Source organism: Stenella coeruleoalba, assembly GCF_951394435.1.
Source record: "Stenella coeruleoalba genome assembly, chromosome: 2".
Taxonomy (NCBI): domain Eukaryota; kingdom Metazoa; phylum Chordata; class Mammalia; order Artiodactyla; family Delphinidae; genus Stenella; species Stenella coeruleoalba.
This window is the reverse complement of record NC_137147.1, coordinates 10636755-10653720: the sequence shown is the minus strand read 5'-3', so window position 1 is coordinate 10653720 and position 16966 is coordinate 10636755. Positions and strand designations below refer to the sequence as shown.

General features: G+C 36.9%; 1 protein-coding gene across 5 annotated transcripts in view; it reads left to right on the top strand.

Annotated features, from left to right (window-relative positions):
• Nucleotides 1–16966, top strand: part of UNC79 (unc-79 homolog, NALCN channel complex subunit) — a 279675-nt gene that overhangs the window by 65711 nt on the left and 196998 nt on the right. For 2 of the 5 annotated variants that reach the window (XM_079914611.1, XM_079914614.1), the window contains 4 exons: nt 1210–1330; nt 6565–6582; nt 8251–8396; nt 12278–12448. In XM_079914611.1, the coding sequence (XP_079770737.1) occupies nt 1210–1330; nt 6565–6582; nt 8251–8396; nt 12278–12448 (456 nt within the window). Of the gene's footprint in view, nt 1–1209; nt 1331–6564; nt 6583–8091; nt 8397–12277; nt 12449–16966 lie in introns of those variants that run through there. The other 3 variants (XM_079914610.1, XM_079914613.1, XM_079914612.1) reach the window with 2 other exon arrangements.

Here is a 16966-nt window from a genome sequence, read left to right as displayed (position 1 = left end):
CTATGTGCCTCATTTTCCCCACCTTTAAAATGAAATGGTTATGGGCAAAGGTCTCTAACTAAGGTCCTTCTAGTTCTGCTGTCTCATCATTCTGTGATTCTACATCCCATGCCTATCAAAAGCATTTTGACTTTCTTCAAGTTGCTTAAGCCAGCATTTCAGTTAGAGTGTATCCAGGAGCTTGTTTCCATGGGCTGTTGGGAACAGCAAGGCCGTGCTTCTCCAGGACTTGATATGTCTTCTGTTAACTGCTGACAGTGAGCCATACCACCTAAAAAGGCTCCTTTGGTAGCCTTAAAGATTGAAAGGACAAATGGACAGTGTTGAGAGCTCTGTGGAAGAGGAGACCTGAGAGACGTTGATCATCATGGCCCCTTGGGATTTGCAAAGAGGAATGACTAGAACTGGGCCATTCACTGCTGCCAGGTCAAAGGTCAGGTCAGGAATGTGGACAATGCTGGTGACTCCAGGTAGGTCTAGGAGGGTAAATAAGCCTATTTAGTCCCTCCTGAATCTTGAGAAGATCTGGGCAGCCAAGCTCAGAAAGCTATTAGGAAGTCTCCTAATTTATGAAATTACTTGGAAGAAAAATGTGACGTTCATTTTTTGTAATTTGTTACCACACAGTCATTGCATTCTTACTTAACACTCACCAAGTTAATCTACTTTAACAATTCTCACAGTTCAAACATTCACTAAACACACTTTATGATCCCTTATTGCGTTAAAAATCTGGTTTTGATTGTTGCTATTATGCAACGGATTCCCTATGTCTCAGGAGTTTTAGTGTTGTTGAAAGACCTTTTGAGTTTTCTCCAGTTTTAGTTAAGCACTATTAAATATAATTCTCTGGTGGCAGAGATATATATCTATTATTATTTTGCTAATAATAAGTTAACTTGGGGGTGATTATAGGATGATTTGGAGTACTGCCTTTCTTAGTGATAAAAAGTAACGGCTAATTTGTGACTAGGATATTAAGCCAGATAACTATAGCTAATTTTGTGTGTGGAATACAATTATAAGTAAATTAAAGGCCTTTTATAATTGTTTCCATCATGGAATTCCAGTAAAAATGTACATATTTTCCTTAAAATACTGATTAACTTCCTGTATCTGATCATTAAAAAAAATAACTGTATGCCTAATAAATATTATAAGATGATTCTTTTTTTTTCTTTTTTTTTTTTTTTTTTTGCTTTTATCTAGTTGCTTCCAAGATCCGGTACTTACAGGAATATCATAACCGAGTTCTCCACAACATTTATCCTGTACCTTCAGGAACAGATATTGCAAACACCCTGAAATACTTTTCTCAGACCTTGTTAAGGTAAGCTTTAAAATATCCTGTCCTTTGAAAGAATTATTAGGTAGTTCTACTAAATTGATTGGGACCTAAATTTTTATCGAACTGAAAGTCTTGAAGGGCCTTATGTTTTCTAGTGCTCTGCCAGAAGAGTCTGGACTCAAGCTTTCTGGGTGTATATAGCAGATGAGATCAGAGGCCTAACTGATAAAAATGGCTACTGCCTGCTTTCCTCAGTTGAACGCCTTTTCAAGAGATCTATATAGTGATAAAAGTTATATGTTTGGCACTAATATAGAGTGGAATTAAAAGGAGAACCTACATTTGCTTAAAATTAAGAGCAGGAAACACTTATGGTCTTAAAGAAAATCAGAATTACGAAGCATTTTAAGTTCATCAGTAGTATTTCCTATTTCTCGAAGCATAATTTATGATAATAACAATTATTTTTAATCCATGTAACACTTCAAGTGTTCAATATGCTTTACAATCGATATGGAGGACAACAAACAAAACCACGGCCACCCTTTTATACTGTCTGCTTTGACTATAAGGTAGAGACAGGGAGGAACCATCTGCCTCAGAGTTCTCATTAGGAAAAACAGGCAGACTTTCAGGCAAAGACTCAATTGTCGGGGAAATAACATCGAAGAGGTGAGAGCACACTTCACTTTCCATTAAATTCTAAGGCTTGGTCTCCTCCATTATCCTGATCTCCTCACTCCAAATCTGATTTTAGAAACACATTTCTTTCAGCTATATAACAGCAAAAGTTTTGTAAGATAGGCATTAGGGAAAGAACACCAGCTCAGAACGACTGTAGTGGCACTGGAGTTCCCAGCAGTCTAAGGCTTTGCCCTGGGCGGACTGAATGCCTTGTAGAAAGAAGCCTCACTAGATCAAGTCAGCTCCTAGTCTTCAGTGCCACTATCTCTGTGTTCTTATTCTTTGGAATGTCTCTTCTTCTTTAGAACCCTTAGTGTCCTTGTTCTATGTTAAAGGGATTCTGTTGATCAGATTCGTAGATTTCATACTTACATAGTTAAGTTTAGGACCTTGTTATAGGACATTTCTCTTTTCCAATGGCAGTGGAATAATTAGCTCAGTTTTCACAGTAATAATCAGATAAGTCACCAAGGCATCCGGATTCTGTCCTCTTGAATTCTCCTTCTGTCTTTGAGGTCAGGGTTCTCAACGGGAAACACTTTCCTTTATCACAAATTCTGAAAGCTCTCTAAGTGAGAGACACTTTTCAGTAGGAAGCAAATTCCGAATTCCATTTGCAAAGAAACTGTGACATTCTAGTTGGCAGTTTGAAACTTGCTGCTAAGGTCTTAGTCATGGTGCCAAAAAATTAAGAAATTTGGGATATTGAAGTCATGTTTGCAAGACATGAGGATTCCATTTTCTTGAGCAATGAATCATTAGAATATGATCATGGGTGACAGCATTTTAATGGTAAAACTAGTGTTAAAATAGTTTATTCAAGTGCTGTTGGGAAAGACTCTATGCAATTGAGTCCATTTTCAAAGGGAGACAATATCAACAGCCACAACAAATGGTAGTACTAACCAATAGCTATTATTATCATAGCAATATTATATTATAATACATAATAGAAATGATATGTCAAGCACTTTTCTAAGCAGTTTACATGTGTCATCTCATTTAACCCCTCATATTAATTCTATTAAATAAGTATACTATTATACCCATTTTATATATAATGAAATTAAAGCCCAGAGTGGTTAAATTGCTCAAAGTTACGTATCTGGTGAGCGTTGGAACCAGAATTCGACCCTGGGAGTCCTACTCCACAGCACACGCTCTGAACAGTTAGGCTACGCTGCTTCTCCTTACTATTGCTGCTTATCGTAATCCACTTCTCTTAGTAAAAACTTGGTTTGGCCTTTGGGAATGCTGGCATCCATTATGAGTCCATAGAGTATAATTTTGGCTCTCTTTGAGATCTAGGGAGGAAAGGAAGTGCTTGGTGCAAAGATTTACCATCTTTTTTTTTTGGCCGCGCTGCCTGGCTTGTGGGATCTTAGTTCCCTGACTAGGGATTGAACCCATGCCCCCTGCAGTGGGAGCCTGGAGTCTTAACCCCTGGACCGCCAGAGAAGTCCCCATCCTTTTGAAAGTTAAATTGAGCTATACCTGAGGTGATGTGGACAGTGTTTCAATTCCCAGATGTTTTAGCCCTATCTCCCACTCAGCAATTCGTTGTGGCTAGTAGGTCAGAGCAGAGTTGACAGCCTATAGGACACACACACATCAAGTGGGAGGAAGAAAGAAGACACTGAGGAATGTAACAAGTCCCTGGTTGGACTTTAATACTCACAGGTTCAACTCTTGGGCTGAACCCAATGCATTTTCTTTCTTCTCTTTGCCTACCTCAGTTTTAAAAAAGTTTTCATCTCTTTTGTTTACTTTCCAATAATTCCAGTAATACAGAGCTTACAACTATTGTCCTGTGTATTAGACCAAGTTATGGTCATTTTCATCATTCTCACTGTTGGTTTATACATCCGTAATAATCATATTTATAATTCTTCATCTTACTTATGCTGTTAGAAAGTTCAAGACAAATAAGATGGTCTAAGTGTTTGGTGTCCAAGATTCTTTGACAGTAATGCTTTCTACTTACAAACAAGATGGTTTCCTTTGCATTTTATATAATTTATTATATACATTCAGAAGCACTTCTTGCTTTCAGAATTCAGGTTCTTGGAAAGAAACAAGAAAGCTTTAAATTCTCACAGAGTAACCCTCTATCTTTCTCTTTGGGTATTCTCAATGAAGTTAAACTTATTTTGGTTAAAATATGCAACTTGAAGTTCCAGCAGCATCATTTAAGTCACAATTGCATTTTTAGAGTAATAGTCCTTTGGTATTCATGCATGCACGCAACTCTCTCTGATTTCAGTAGAGGTTTGTACATATTTTCAAAGGCAGAGATTAGGCTAGGTGTTTAACTTCAATTAATTTAATCCATAGGAGAGGAGAGATTATTTGCAGAGAAAAATAGAGACCATAATTGACTATATCAGCAGTTGAACAGTCCACATAGGTCCACTTAGTTTATTATTGGACTCAGAGTTCATGGAGGTTCCCCAAACTCTAGGTGAGCATAAGGCAAGTCCTCTGTGTTACTCAGCTTGCTAGCCCTTGAGTCTAGAGCAATGTTCTGTCCTTAGAAGGGGATCAGTAAGTATTTGTTGAATTGAATTGACTTGAGTCCAAATTTCATCCATCACAGGAACTCTTCTAGAGCATTTACTTAATCTAGCAGTGACCGAGGGTCCTGGGTAAGATTTTGTATGAGTGCTGAGGTGTCCTCATTTTAACTTCGTAGGGATCTAAGTGTGGTAATGGACACACAGTTTATACACAACTTCAGAGTTTAGTTTTTTGTTTGCTTTTAGCATTAAGAGTGACTATGCAGATCATCTAGTTTAATCTCCCCTCATGGCTGCAGAGGAATCTGTCCATTTTATATTAGAAGCATTCTTGGACCATATTTTAAACATCTAAGGTCTTCTATAGGGATCTTGCCCTTTATCTGGGGGAACATTTAAAGGCTTTCTTCTAGTCTTCCTATTTCAAATATTCTTTTGGAATTCCCTCCCCCAGATCACTCTTCTGGTGCCATTCGAACTGCTAGCACATACAATCTTTTTAAAAAAGTCATTGAGTTTGGGGAAAGCTACTTGCTGCTAACTCTTTAGTAAATGTTTAATATGTTTTTAAAAGGGATTCTAGTTTCAGTTCGATAGTCTTAATTGAATTCTAATTTCTAATGGCTTAGGAACAAAATACAGACCTTCAAATGACTGATTTATTGTCCACAGAGTAGCTTTAGCGCACAGCATAATCAAGTAAATTTTATGAAGTGCATAGATCTAATTCAAATGGCAAAGTTCATAATCTTATAGAAAGTTTATATGACATATTAATTTTCTGTGCTATAGATACCTCAGGGCGACTCCTCATCTTTCCCCACACCCACAGTGTTCCTCTTCTCTTGGTTTCTCTTGATGTTGGAAGTAAATGCTTGGTAAAGAGGATCTCAGGAGTGAAGAGGAAAGGTGAAGAGTTGTCTGCTGGGTCAGACTCTTCTGAGCAGGGCATTCTTAATATTCTTTTTGGTTGGGTGTACAGACCTCTGGGAAAGAATCTCAGATGGGGAAGATGGTTTTATCATTCCCAAGTTAGACAGTTTGGTTGGGGAAATAAGTTTCCTTTTTTTAATGAATAAACTTCACAAAACATCATGAAATCACAATGCATTGTACATTTATTCATGAGCCCTTCTTAAGTTTTTGCACAAATGAAAACATTTCCTTACATTGAAACATGAATGGTAATTTAAAACTGGTTTCATGGATTATTCATCTTCAGCCATTTTTTCTCAACCTCACCTACTTATTAAATCTAAAAGCAGTGAGAAAGAAGTTTACTGTTTCAGTGCTGACATTTTTTCTTCCCTACGTATATGAAGTTGGTGCTGCTATCATTTGGAAACCCTGCATATACAGGAAGGGAAAAATACCAATGTAGAGCCTCCAAAGTTGATTTCACTAATGTTTGTTAAATTATATCAAACTTTGGAAAAATACTACTGTGTATTTGAAAAGAATAATGTGCTATATTTCCCCCACCAAGGAAAAGTTTGATGAGAGCAATGTACTTAATTTAGAGAAAAGCATTAATGTATGCTCTACAACTAATTTTATTCTCTAAGGCAAAGTATTGTTTTTCCATGCCACTTCTATAAGAGCCACATGTTGCAATTTTAGAAGGATGTTGGTAGTAGGCTAATTTAGGGCTGAAGTTTGGGAAATAATATTTCTGACTTACATCCATTGTGATTTTAAGGGAATTTTCAGTGGGATAAAATCCTACAGGTTTAAAACAGATTTTTGGTGAGTGGGTTTATCAAGAATATAACATTTAAAGGGGGTACTTTTAGGAGTAATTGAGTTATATGAGGAAAGTATAAAGTCTGATGGAAAATCTGATGGTATTTATAATAGATGTAGGCAGGCAGGGGTAACTGGAATGTTGATATTATCCCATTGTAAAGTATAAGCTTACAAAGTTAAATACATCACACACAAAAAAGGTAAATTAAATCCCTTTAAAAATAAAAAAGTTACACTAAATCTTAAGTTATTTATTGCTAAGAAGTATTATATAACTATTCTGAAGTTATTTTTATTATTAATTGTTTTTCCCTGGACATTGGGTAACAGAAGACAAAGGAAATCGAGGTAAATTAGGCACATGGCAAATAAAAAGCATGTAGTCATTTTTCTTACATTGTAACATACTTTGCACTAAGAGTAAATAAAAATAAATGTAAATTTGAAATAGCGAGCATGCTTGACACTAACCAGTTCTTCACACCACTGTAAAATTGTAAATGTAATATCATTAACTAAGAACTTAGTAATGTTTGATGCACATAGAATAAGTGTAAGATAAGATTATTTCTATGTAATGAAACATTTATAAATTGTTATCTATTTTGATTAACATCGAAGTGTACCATATCAAAGCACTTTGTAAGTGCAGCAGATATTACCAGTATAATGTATAGATATTACCATTATAATGTCTTAATGATTAAATAGTATAACCTAATTAAAAAAAACTAAACATTTGGCTAAGCAGTCATTTCTTCTATTTTTAAATTAGCAACTTTTCTGCTTTATTACTTTTACTAAAAGGTTTTTATTTAAAAATTAGTGCTAAAAGAAAGCCAATTTATTTTTAAGAATTTCTTTTTACTTCCATTAAAATTTTTTTAACTTTGTAAATTATCTTTCCTTTAGTTTTTAGTGAGTTTTGTTGAATAATAACGTAAGTAGCAGCAGTAATATATATATGAGATCTTATTGTATGACGTGCAGCTATATGACAGATACTGCTTGCTTAGTCTTTAGAATTTTGAAGGTAACTATTTAATAAATCTCTGTTTGTATTCATAAAATAAAATGTTTCCTCCCCAACATGCAAAATTTAAAAAACACACATAAATAACCATTATCATTAGTTCACAAACATATGCTATGGACCATCTACTCTATATTATTTTATAGCTTTTCCAATGTAGTTTAGCTAACATTTTAGAAATATGTATTATTTCTAAATTCATATGCCTGTTTAAACTTCATTATCTCAAATGATACTGACAGAATGTCATGAAACAGTATCATAATATACATATAGACATTATTTTGATGCAATAAACATGTGATTTTTAAGACTCTCTTAATAAACACACATGTTTATTCTTTGCTAAAACATGTTTCTGCAAGTGCCATACCTATATTTTGCAAGTTTTTCTTTACCTGATTAAGACAGTCTTGCTGAAAACTTCCTTTGCTTTGAAAGCTCCTTTTAATTAGCAATGAAAGCTCTAACTCATTAGACAAAGCCATCATTCTTCCTTTCCGGAAACCTCGCCTTCATCGAATCAATAAACTGTAAAACATGGGTTTGGCACTGAAACATGCATTTTTATATTTTTGCTCCTTACTAGCCAGATAACACATGAGATGCAATGCAACTTCCACAAAATAAGCCTTACGTTATTGGTATCTCTGCGCATGAAGCTCTGCGACCCATACTAGATTTGTAGATGCTGCTGGTGTGGCAATTGCATCTCATGTGGGATGTATCTGGTGTTTTATTATTTGTTTTAGAGTGTCATTTCAATGTAATGTGCTGTTCTTTGTGTCTTTGTTGTCTCTTTTTTTTCTTTGTCCCCCCAACAGCATTTTGTCCCGCACAGGGAAGAAGGAAAACCAAGATGCCTCCAATTTGACAGTGCCCATGACCATGTGTCTTTTTCCTGTGCCATTCCCACTCACCCCATCTCTAAGACCGCAGGTCAGTTCCATCAACCCTACTGTTACTCGCTCCCTCCTTTACAGCGTCCTGCGAGATGCTCCCTCTGAACGTGGCCTGCAAAGTCGTGATGCTCACTTGTCAGACTACCCTTCTTTGGACTATCAAGGCCTCTACGTGACTTTGGTGACTCTCCTGGATCTAGTTCCTTTACTACAGCATGGCCAACATGGTGAGCATTTAATCAAAACTTTTGAAAATGTACATGTATGTTTATAGATGCTAGAGACCGTTGTTGTTATTATAATAAATTGCTTGAAAGGTCTTTGTGTGGCTAAAACCTTTCTTACACTGAAACTTAATTATGGTGTTTCCCTTATTATCATTTTTTGCTGTTTTATGGCCAGAGGGATGTTACCCAAGTGGGTCCCCCCATGGGTGGGGGGAATGGACTTGAGAAAGGAGGAAGACTATAAAAGGAACTTACCTATTCTCCCCTGATCTGCTTATCAGGGAGACTCTGGTTGAAATTACGATTTGGGGGTTAAGTTTTAAAAACTTGCCCTGCAGAAAATGTATGAGGTGGAGCTTAAAGGGCACGTCATATCCACTGACTAATTTTGTGATTTTTGGGAGCAAATCACAGAATCTCTCCGGGACTCATTTTTCCTGTCTTTAAACCCAGGAGGTTAGATAATAAGAAATCTCTAAGAACTCTTCCAAATTTAACAAACAATCAATAGTTATTAGAAAGTGTTGACCAAGTGGTACAGTGTATAGTGGTGCTATATGCCATATATAGTATATGCATGCCGTGTACGGTATACACTACACAGTCTTAGTGGTGCTTTAGGACAGAAGCCTAAGAGCATGCTTCTTTTCTTAACTCTTCCTCTTTCTACTGTGTGTCTTTAGTAAATTTCATTATCTTGCATGCTTACCAAATTCTTCTAACCCATAAAAAGGAGCACAATAATATCTACTGCTTAAGTATTCAATATTATATTCGGGAGAATCAAATGAAAAATCATACAGTAAGAAAAATGACTTTTGCAGCAAATGAGCTTTTAATACACCAGTTGTCTTAACTTTAAAGCACTGATAATTTGGTCCATGGAGGTATGATAACCAAAGTTTCACTGTCCAAAAAATTGGAATTTCAGAAATGGGTGGGTGGTGGAGGTTATTTTGTCTTTTAATTATGGCTAACTTTCCTAAGAGAATGCTTAATGGTTTATTTAGTAAGATGTGTTCTGAACTTAAAAGAGAAATCTTCTTTTATAAAAATGATGAAATAATGATTATTAATTTGTTTTTTCTTATATTTACAATTCTGTATAACAGTGAATATAAAAAAAATGTAGAAACTTGTGAGTTTGCTTATTGTACAATTTTGTAGCTGTTTGAGTCTAGTCACTTTTATTGTGATCCTATCCCAGCTCAGAACTTAAAGGAGATGACTCTTTGAATGTAATATTCCCGGAGCTTGCCATGGTGGTGAACTTGTCAGTGCTTTTCCTTTGTGACTACCTGCCTGGTCTTGGGATGGGCCACTGAGTTAGGGCCCCTTGATTAAGATAAAAGCATTCACCTTGGTATCTCACAGCCCATTTAACTGCAGTTAATGTGTAAATTGTGACAATTTCAGGGGGGATTATTTGTATTTTTGCTCTTTTACCCACAGCTCTTTTGTGACCTTCCTCTTTACTGTTATCTATAGGCTGTGTTCTGCATAACAGATCTTAGAAGATAGGAAAAACTCACTAGACCATCCCTTAGAGGTTAAAAACCAATACAACCCTGTTTTGATCTGAATGACATCAGACTTTCCGAGGGAGGGAGTTCGGAACGTGGAATTCTGGTTCCCAAGCTGGAACTTTGAAATAAGAATGACTGAGCGGTGGGTCCTGAGGATCTGAATTTTTAACTAGCTCTCTGGGTGATTCTTCTGTACACCAAGTTTGAGAACCACTGCACTTGCACTGTACCCAGCAGAGCTGCATTTTTTTTTTTTCTTGCGGTACGCGGGCCTCTCACTGTTGTGGCCTCTCCCGTTGCGGAGCACAGGCTCCGGAGGCGCAGGCTCAGCGGCCATGGCTCACGGGCCCAGCCGCTCTGTGGCATGTGGGATCTTCCCGGACCGGGGCACAAACCCATGTCCCCTGCATCGGCAGGCGGACTCAACCACTGCACCACCAGGGAAGCCCCAGAGCTGCATTTTTGTTGCAGTTCAGCTACTAACTCTCAGGTGATCTTGGGCAATCACTTCCCTTCTCTGGGCCTGTCTCCTCATTTGAAAAATATTCCAGGGGGGGCTTCAGGTTCCTTTCAGTGCCAATGTCCTGTAACTAGGCTAAAAGGCAGCTGAGGTGTCTTATGTGCACAGGCTCAGTCAGTTCTTAGGAATACACTTGTGAATGTTCGATTTTATCAATTTGAGCCCAAGGTTGACTGACCCTCACTCCCCAGTGGGCAGTGTGGCCACATCCTCTCTGCTGTCAGTTGATGTGCTTGTTGAGGTGGCATATTAATTCTAATGATAATCAGAATTAACATTAGGCATCAAAACAGCACAAAGAAGGTGCATCTGCTACAAGACAAACAAGTCTAATAATTTTCTTTTGTAATGGACGTGAAAATGAGAAAAAGTCTTCATTGTCAAGTCTTGGCTGATGACCTGTATATCAGGAGATCCAGAGACATCAAAATATATATTCAACGTAATGGGATTTGGTTTACATGCATTCTAAAGCTAAATCGTTATGAGTTTTTGAATGTCCTCTATTTTTACTCCTTGTGCAGGTAATAGTAATAACAATATTAATATTCATAATAATATCTAATATTTGTGGAGCACACATTAGGTGCTATGTTAAGCACTTTACGTTTTTCTCATTTAAACCTCCTAACAATCCTTCTAATGAAGTGAGGTAGGTACTGTTCCTATCACTTAAAAATGTTGATAGAAAGATTCCTTCTGTGATAATTGATAACTGAGTGCGCAGGGTCATGCAGTATCAGTTTACGGCTTCCTTTCTTTGGTGCCTGCTGAATCTGCCGCTGTGCTGGAAGACGCAGATTACTTCATTGCCCAGGACTCCAGATATAGGAGGATTGTTCAGTCGATGGAGCAGAAATAGCATGGTTTTATTTCCAGTCTTGCCCTTGACTTTTCTAAAAATTCCCGTGAGAAAATAATTTAACATCGCCGTGCCACAGTGATCTTGTGTAAAATGTAACAGAGGTAAGAATGCTGGAAGGATTTCAAGATTTGTTAATCACTTGGAAAGTGCTTTTAATTTATGAAATCAGGGAGTAATATGAATACCAAGTACTACTGAAGATGAATAAGGTGTTGAGGAAAAGCTCACATCATAGATATGGTTGACCCTCGAGCAACTTGTGGGGTTAGGGGCACTGAGCCCCCATACAGTTGAAAATCTGCAATCTCTGCTGCTCTCTCTGCCTCAAAAACAAAGGAATTGATAAATGACTCACCTGAGGGCAGGGAGCTGAAGCAGTTTGGATAGAATCAGGACTCAAACCCTAGTTCTTTGGGTTCCACTTATTGTGATCTCTAATTGAACACAAACTTTTCCCCACACTTAGTTGATTTAAAGATCTGTAAAATGAAGATACAGGTACTATATTTATTGAAAAAATCCATGTGTAAGTGGACCCACACAGTTCAAACCTGTGTTGTTCACGAATCAACTGTATATATTTATTATTATTATTATTATTATTATTTTTTGCGGTACGTGGGCCTCTCCTGCTGCGGAGCACAGGCTCCGGACGCGCAGGCTCAGCGGCCATGGCTCACGGGCCCAGCCGCTCCGCGGCATGTGGGATCTTCCCGGACCGGGGCATGAACCCATGTCCCCTGCATCGGCAGGCGGACTCTCAACCACTGTGCCACCAGGGAAGCCCTGTATATTTCTTAATGCAATCATTCATCAAAGACTGTGTACGCACTCTGCAGAACTCTTGATAGGAAGGGAGTGATGGTTGCTTATAATTTAAACCAGTTCATAAAAACTTAAAATGTAAAATTAGCATTTTTTGTTAGATGGCAAAATATTCAGTGACTGATTACTTCATTTTGTTTTGTAGATCTTGGACAGTCAATATTTTATACAACTACGTGTTTGCTCCCCTTTCTCAATGATGATATTCTGAGTACTTTGCCCTACACGATGATATCAACTTTAGCTACCTTTCCTCCGTTTCTGCACAAGGATATTATTGAATATCTCAGCACATCTTTTCTACCAATGGCTATATGTAAGTTCGGTCTTACCTAATACTAGATTATTTTTATGTGTTGTATGAATGGAAATTGCTTTTGCTGTTTAGGCTACAGATTTTCAAGATTATAATGGAATCACTTGCTGTATACATGTGCTTTGATTTAAATGCAGTTATTTCAGCATGAATAGTATGGTGAACATCAAAGAAATGAAAAGACAATTATACCTTAGAACTGTTGTATTCACATAGTTTGATCTTATTGGATAGGAAGAAGGAACATGTCAAGGCACAGTCTGTATTTCCTCCATATATATTATGATATTTTTTGGCTACTTTAGAAAAAAGGGTGGAGCAAAGTGCTGCCTTTGATGTAGTAATTCTTATCTTTTGCATCTGAAAGAAGTAGGGTGTGTCGGGAAGAGCAATGGATAGAATCAGGATATGTAGATCTCCTGTGGTCTCAGTTCTATCTGTAATCTGATGTATGATGTGAGGTTGGGCGACTGACATAGTTGAAACCTCATCTCCAGAATGATGATATCATCAGCTTTCCCTCACAGGGGTGTTGTGATGACAAAACAAGTCAAAATTTATGAAAACACTTTGTAAAAAGCTGAAATTTACAACTCATGTGCAAGGTACTCTTATGGAATCGATATGAATTCTGTTTCACTTTTATAAACTTAATTCTGCAGGCTTTCCAGATGTGATAACAGAGAGAAAAAAATAAGTTGGGTTGTGTTTTTTATGATCAAAGTCCTGCTAAAGTATTTTTTAAAAGAAATGGGTGATTAATTAATTTACGTTTCAGTGGATAATCTGAAAAGATTATGGGTTTAGGAGTCAAACATATCTAGATTCAAATCACAGCTCTGCTACCAACTAGCTGTGTGAGCTTAGGCAAGTTACCTAACCTTTCTGTTTCTTACCTGTAAAATGAGAATAATGATAATACTGCCTCATAAGGTCGCTGTGACAATTGAGATGATTAACCGGAATGTTGATAGAGTGCTAGCACAATGCCTAGTGTTCAATAAGTGTTAGTTTACTTCTCTCCTTCCCTCAACTCTTGTTCTATAATAATGCCTGTGTTGGTCACATTCAATTCCTAGAGATCATTTTTCACTGTTTTAATGTTATGTACTTTTATGATCTTATTAAAGTTGTTGCTTTGTAATAACAGTTGGTAAACATATGTACCTTTGAGCCACATTTACTTATTTTACAATTCAGTTTAATTTTAGCTATGTAATTGTAATTTTCATGTCTTTTAAACAAAGAGTCTGACTTCTGCCTAAATTATATAGCTATTTAAAAAATTAGCAGACTGATTATACTGTTCAAGTAATAGAATATTTGATCGTTCTCTTTTTTGGTTCTGTGTATCCTTATTGACAAGTACTTGCTTATGGATACAGCCTTAGGATTGCATAGTTGTATTTTTTTTTTTTTTTTTTTTTTTTGCGGTACGCGGGCCTCTCACTGCTGTGGCCTCTCCTGTTGCGGAGCGCAGGCTCCAGATGCGCAGGCTCAGCGGCCATGGCTTGTGGGCCCAGCCGCTCCACGGCATGTGGGATCTTCCCGGACCGGGGCACGAACCCGTGTCCCCTGCATCGGCAGGCGGACTCTCAACCACTGCGCCACCAGGGAAGCACCCCTGTATTTTTTTAATAAGTATGTTAACTGTTAAACTTAAGCATAGAAATTTTTTTCTTTTAAGAATAGCAGGTGAGGCTGCATCTTTCTAATAATGAGTGTAAATTCACTGTATCCTTCCTTCTTAGAAATAAGTTAATAATTTTGGGAGATGTAGTGCGTATTTTAGGCCCTTGAAGTTATAAAGAGCAAACGAGCATGTGACAGCTGGCAACTTGTTTCTTCACCCTTGATTATTAATTTCTGCTTAATTAGACACAGACCCCCAAACATGCCTTGTAGTCACATTGGAATCCTTACTTATTTAAATGTGTGAACTTGGCAACTAAGGAGAACAAAATAGTAAGTTGAGTTTACAAAAATTGTGTGAAAATTTTAGTGCTTATTAGTGGAGTAGCTTGGTGTTCGTTTAAAGGGTAGGGACAAGTCATTTCTGTCTCCATTTTTTTTTTACTGTAAAGGAGAGGTTTAGAAAATAATGTTCCATCCCTAAGGTTATTTCTGTCTTAATAATTCTAGGTTAAATAACATCAATCTTATTTTACGTAAGAGGCACATATCTTCCTCCAATGCAATCGCTGATCTGGTTCATTTATTTTGCTGCTCTGGTTTTAGTCTCCTAGTTCTGACTTTCTCGTTTCTCATCACTATTCCTGTAGTTCAACAGTAGCCAGTCTGTATCATCTTTAAATCTTTGAAAAGAAATTGTGGTACTAATCTTTAAAGCCAAATTCTATTAAACGATTCAGGCATTTCTTTTGTACTTATTCCTTCATAGAGTAGATACAAAGGACATAGATCCAAAGATGGAGGGAATTGAGTTCCAGATTAATCAAGTCAAACTGAATTGATGTGAGAATGTGTGCCTGTTGTTTGCACCCATGTTGGTTTTATTTTTGGAAGTTGTTTCAGTGTGTAGAAATTCTGACCAGAACAAGAGGGGAGCATTTAACTTCTTCCAGAATATTTTTATTTCAGGCCTGAGATGAAGGATGTTGCATTTTCTGAGTACTTGATAAAGTCTTTAAGACAAAAAGGCTTTTATCTCTTTGGTGTGGTATTCACAAGGTCAAATGTAATACATGGACAGTTTTTCAGGTGTTAAATGATTATACCATTAAGGACTTAGAAGATGAAAGTCTGAGCTCTCAAGTGGACCTAATGAGGTATTGCAGCTCCTTCAGTTTAAGAGCCTTGCATGTATATCAGTTATGTCTTTTATGTCATTTTTGTCATTAAACCAAGTACTGTGCTTTGAGGTGCTGCAGAGCAAACTGCAATTTATTGTAAAAATTTCCTTTGACATAACCTTTTCTTGTTAACTCTTTCCTTGTGTATATATTAAGATACACTTGTTTTTATTCCACATGTGTGCAATAGGCTTTGTTTATATATTAAAGGAGTTACTAAGAATTGAAAAAGTCATTTGCATTTCACCATGGAAACCTCTCTTTTTCCACAAAGGTTCTGTGATTTGTGGACCAAATTGAAATATGGATGTTGGGAAGACGATATTTTGGCAGAGAAAAGAAAAAGCGGGTCCCAAATGAACATTATGTGATGTAGGATACATTATTTTAAAGTGAATAGTAAAGCTGAACAATTAAATCAGTGAAAGAGCCTTCTAGCGGTATCTTGGTATCCTGAACTGTGCAGTCTCATCTAGTTTCTTTTCCAACTTAAATTTCCTCAAAAATCACTCATCCTCAGGTAAAAAAAGAGGTTCATTTAGATGTTTGCATTGAATTAAAAGCAATTGTATGATTTAATTGAAGGTCTGCTTCCAAACCATTGGCCCTGTATCATTTTTTTGTTCTATTGCTACTACAGAGGATGTGTGTTATGTTCTATGATCTTCCAAACACTAATAAGTAAAGATAATAGAAAAAAGACAGTAAAATACCAACACAAGATATTGATGGTATTTAAATAATCTTTTATATATAAAATCTGTTTCATTAGCTAATGATTGTTTTTATAAAGTAGATCTTACTATACTTTAAGAGCTTTATTATTGAATTGTGGGAAATGTTTTGGAATAGGAATCCAGAAGGGCTGAATTGTAGGCTGAATCTCTCAACCTTATCAAACTTTAGTTTCTTTAGCTGTAAATTTGTGAATAATCATAACCTCACTTGTCTACATCACAATGTTTGTTGTGAAGACCATGACATAACATATGGGAATGACCTTTGAATATTCTCTGATGTTATATCAATGTGTAACACTCAGTCAAATAATGGACATGTCAAATCCCATTGCAACTAATTCCAACATTCTGCTCAAAATCACATGTTGTCCTGAAATTTTATCATCTTAAATATTGCTTGAAATAATAATGGACCGTCTGCTGAGGCTTGGGATTTTTTCCCCCTAGAGTGTGTTGTATAACAACGGAAATTGCTATGTCAGGTTTTGATCTCATAGAACCTGACAGAACACCTCTGCAGTGTTGATGGGCAATCCTGTCTCTATGACTTTTTATTAATCTACCAATCTGCACATATTTTAATGCTACATAGACTTCAGGTTCATGGTGTCTTAGTCCTCCCTTTATGTTGAACTGATATGACCTTCTGACAGCACAGGTATCTTATGCTCAAACCCTATCCCATGGAACACAGTTACCTCTGCTTACACAAACAGAGGCCACTTGCTAATCCAGGCAGCACAGGAAATGGTTCTGTCATATGGTAGAACTGGCATCAGAATGTTTTTCTTCTTCCCAGGTGATTCCCTTACCTTTACCCCTTAAAAAGGTATAAGACTAGAGGGGTTTATTTAAATATATTTCAATTCAGACCACTTCTTACCACTGTCTCTCATCTGGACCAGACCAGTAGCTTCTGAGCTGGTCTCCATGCTTCTACTCTTAGCCCCCCTACAGCCTGCTCT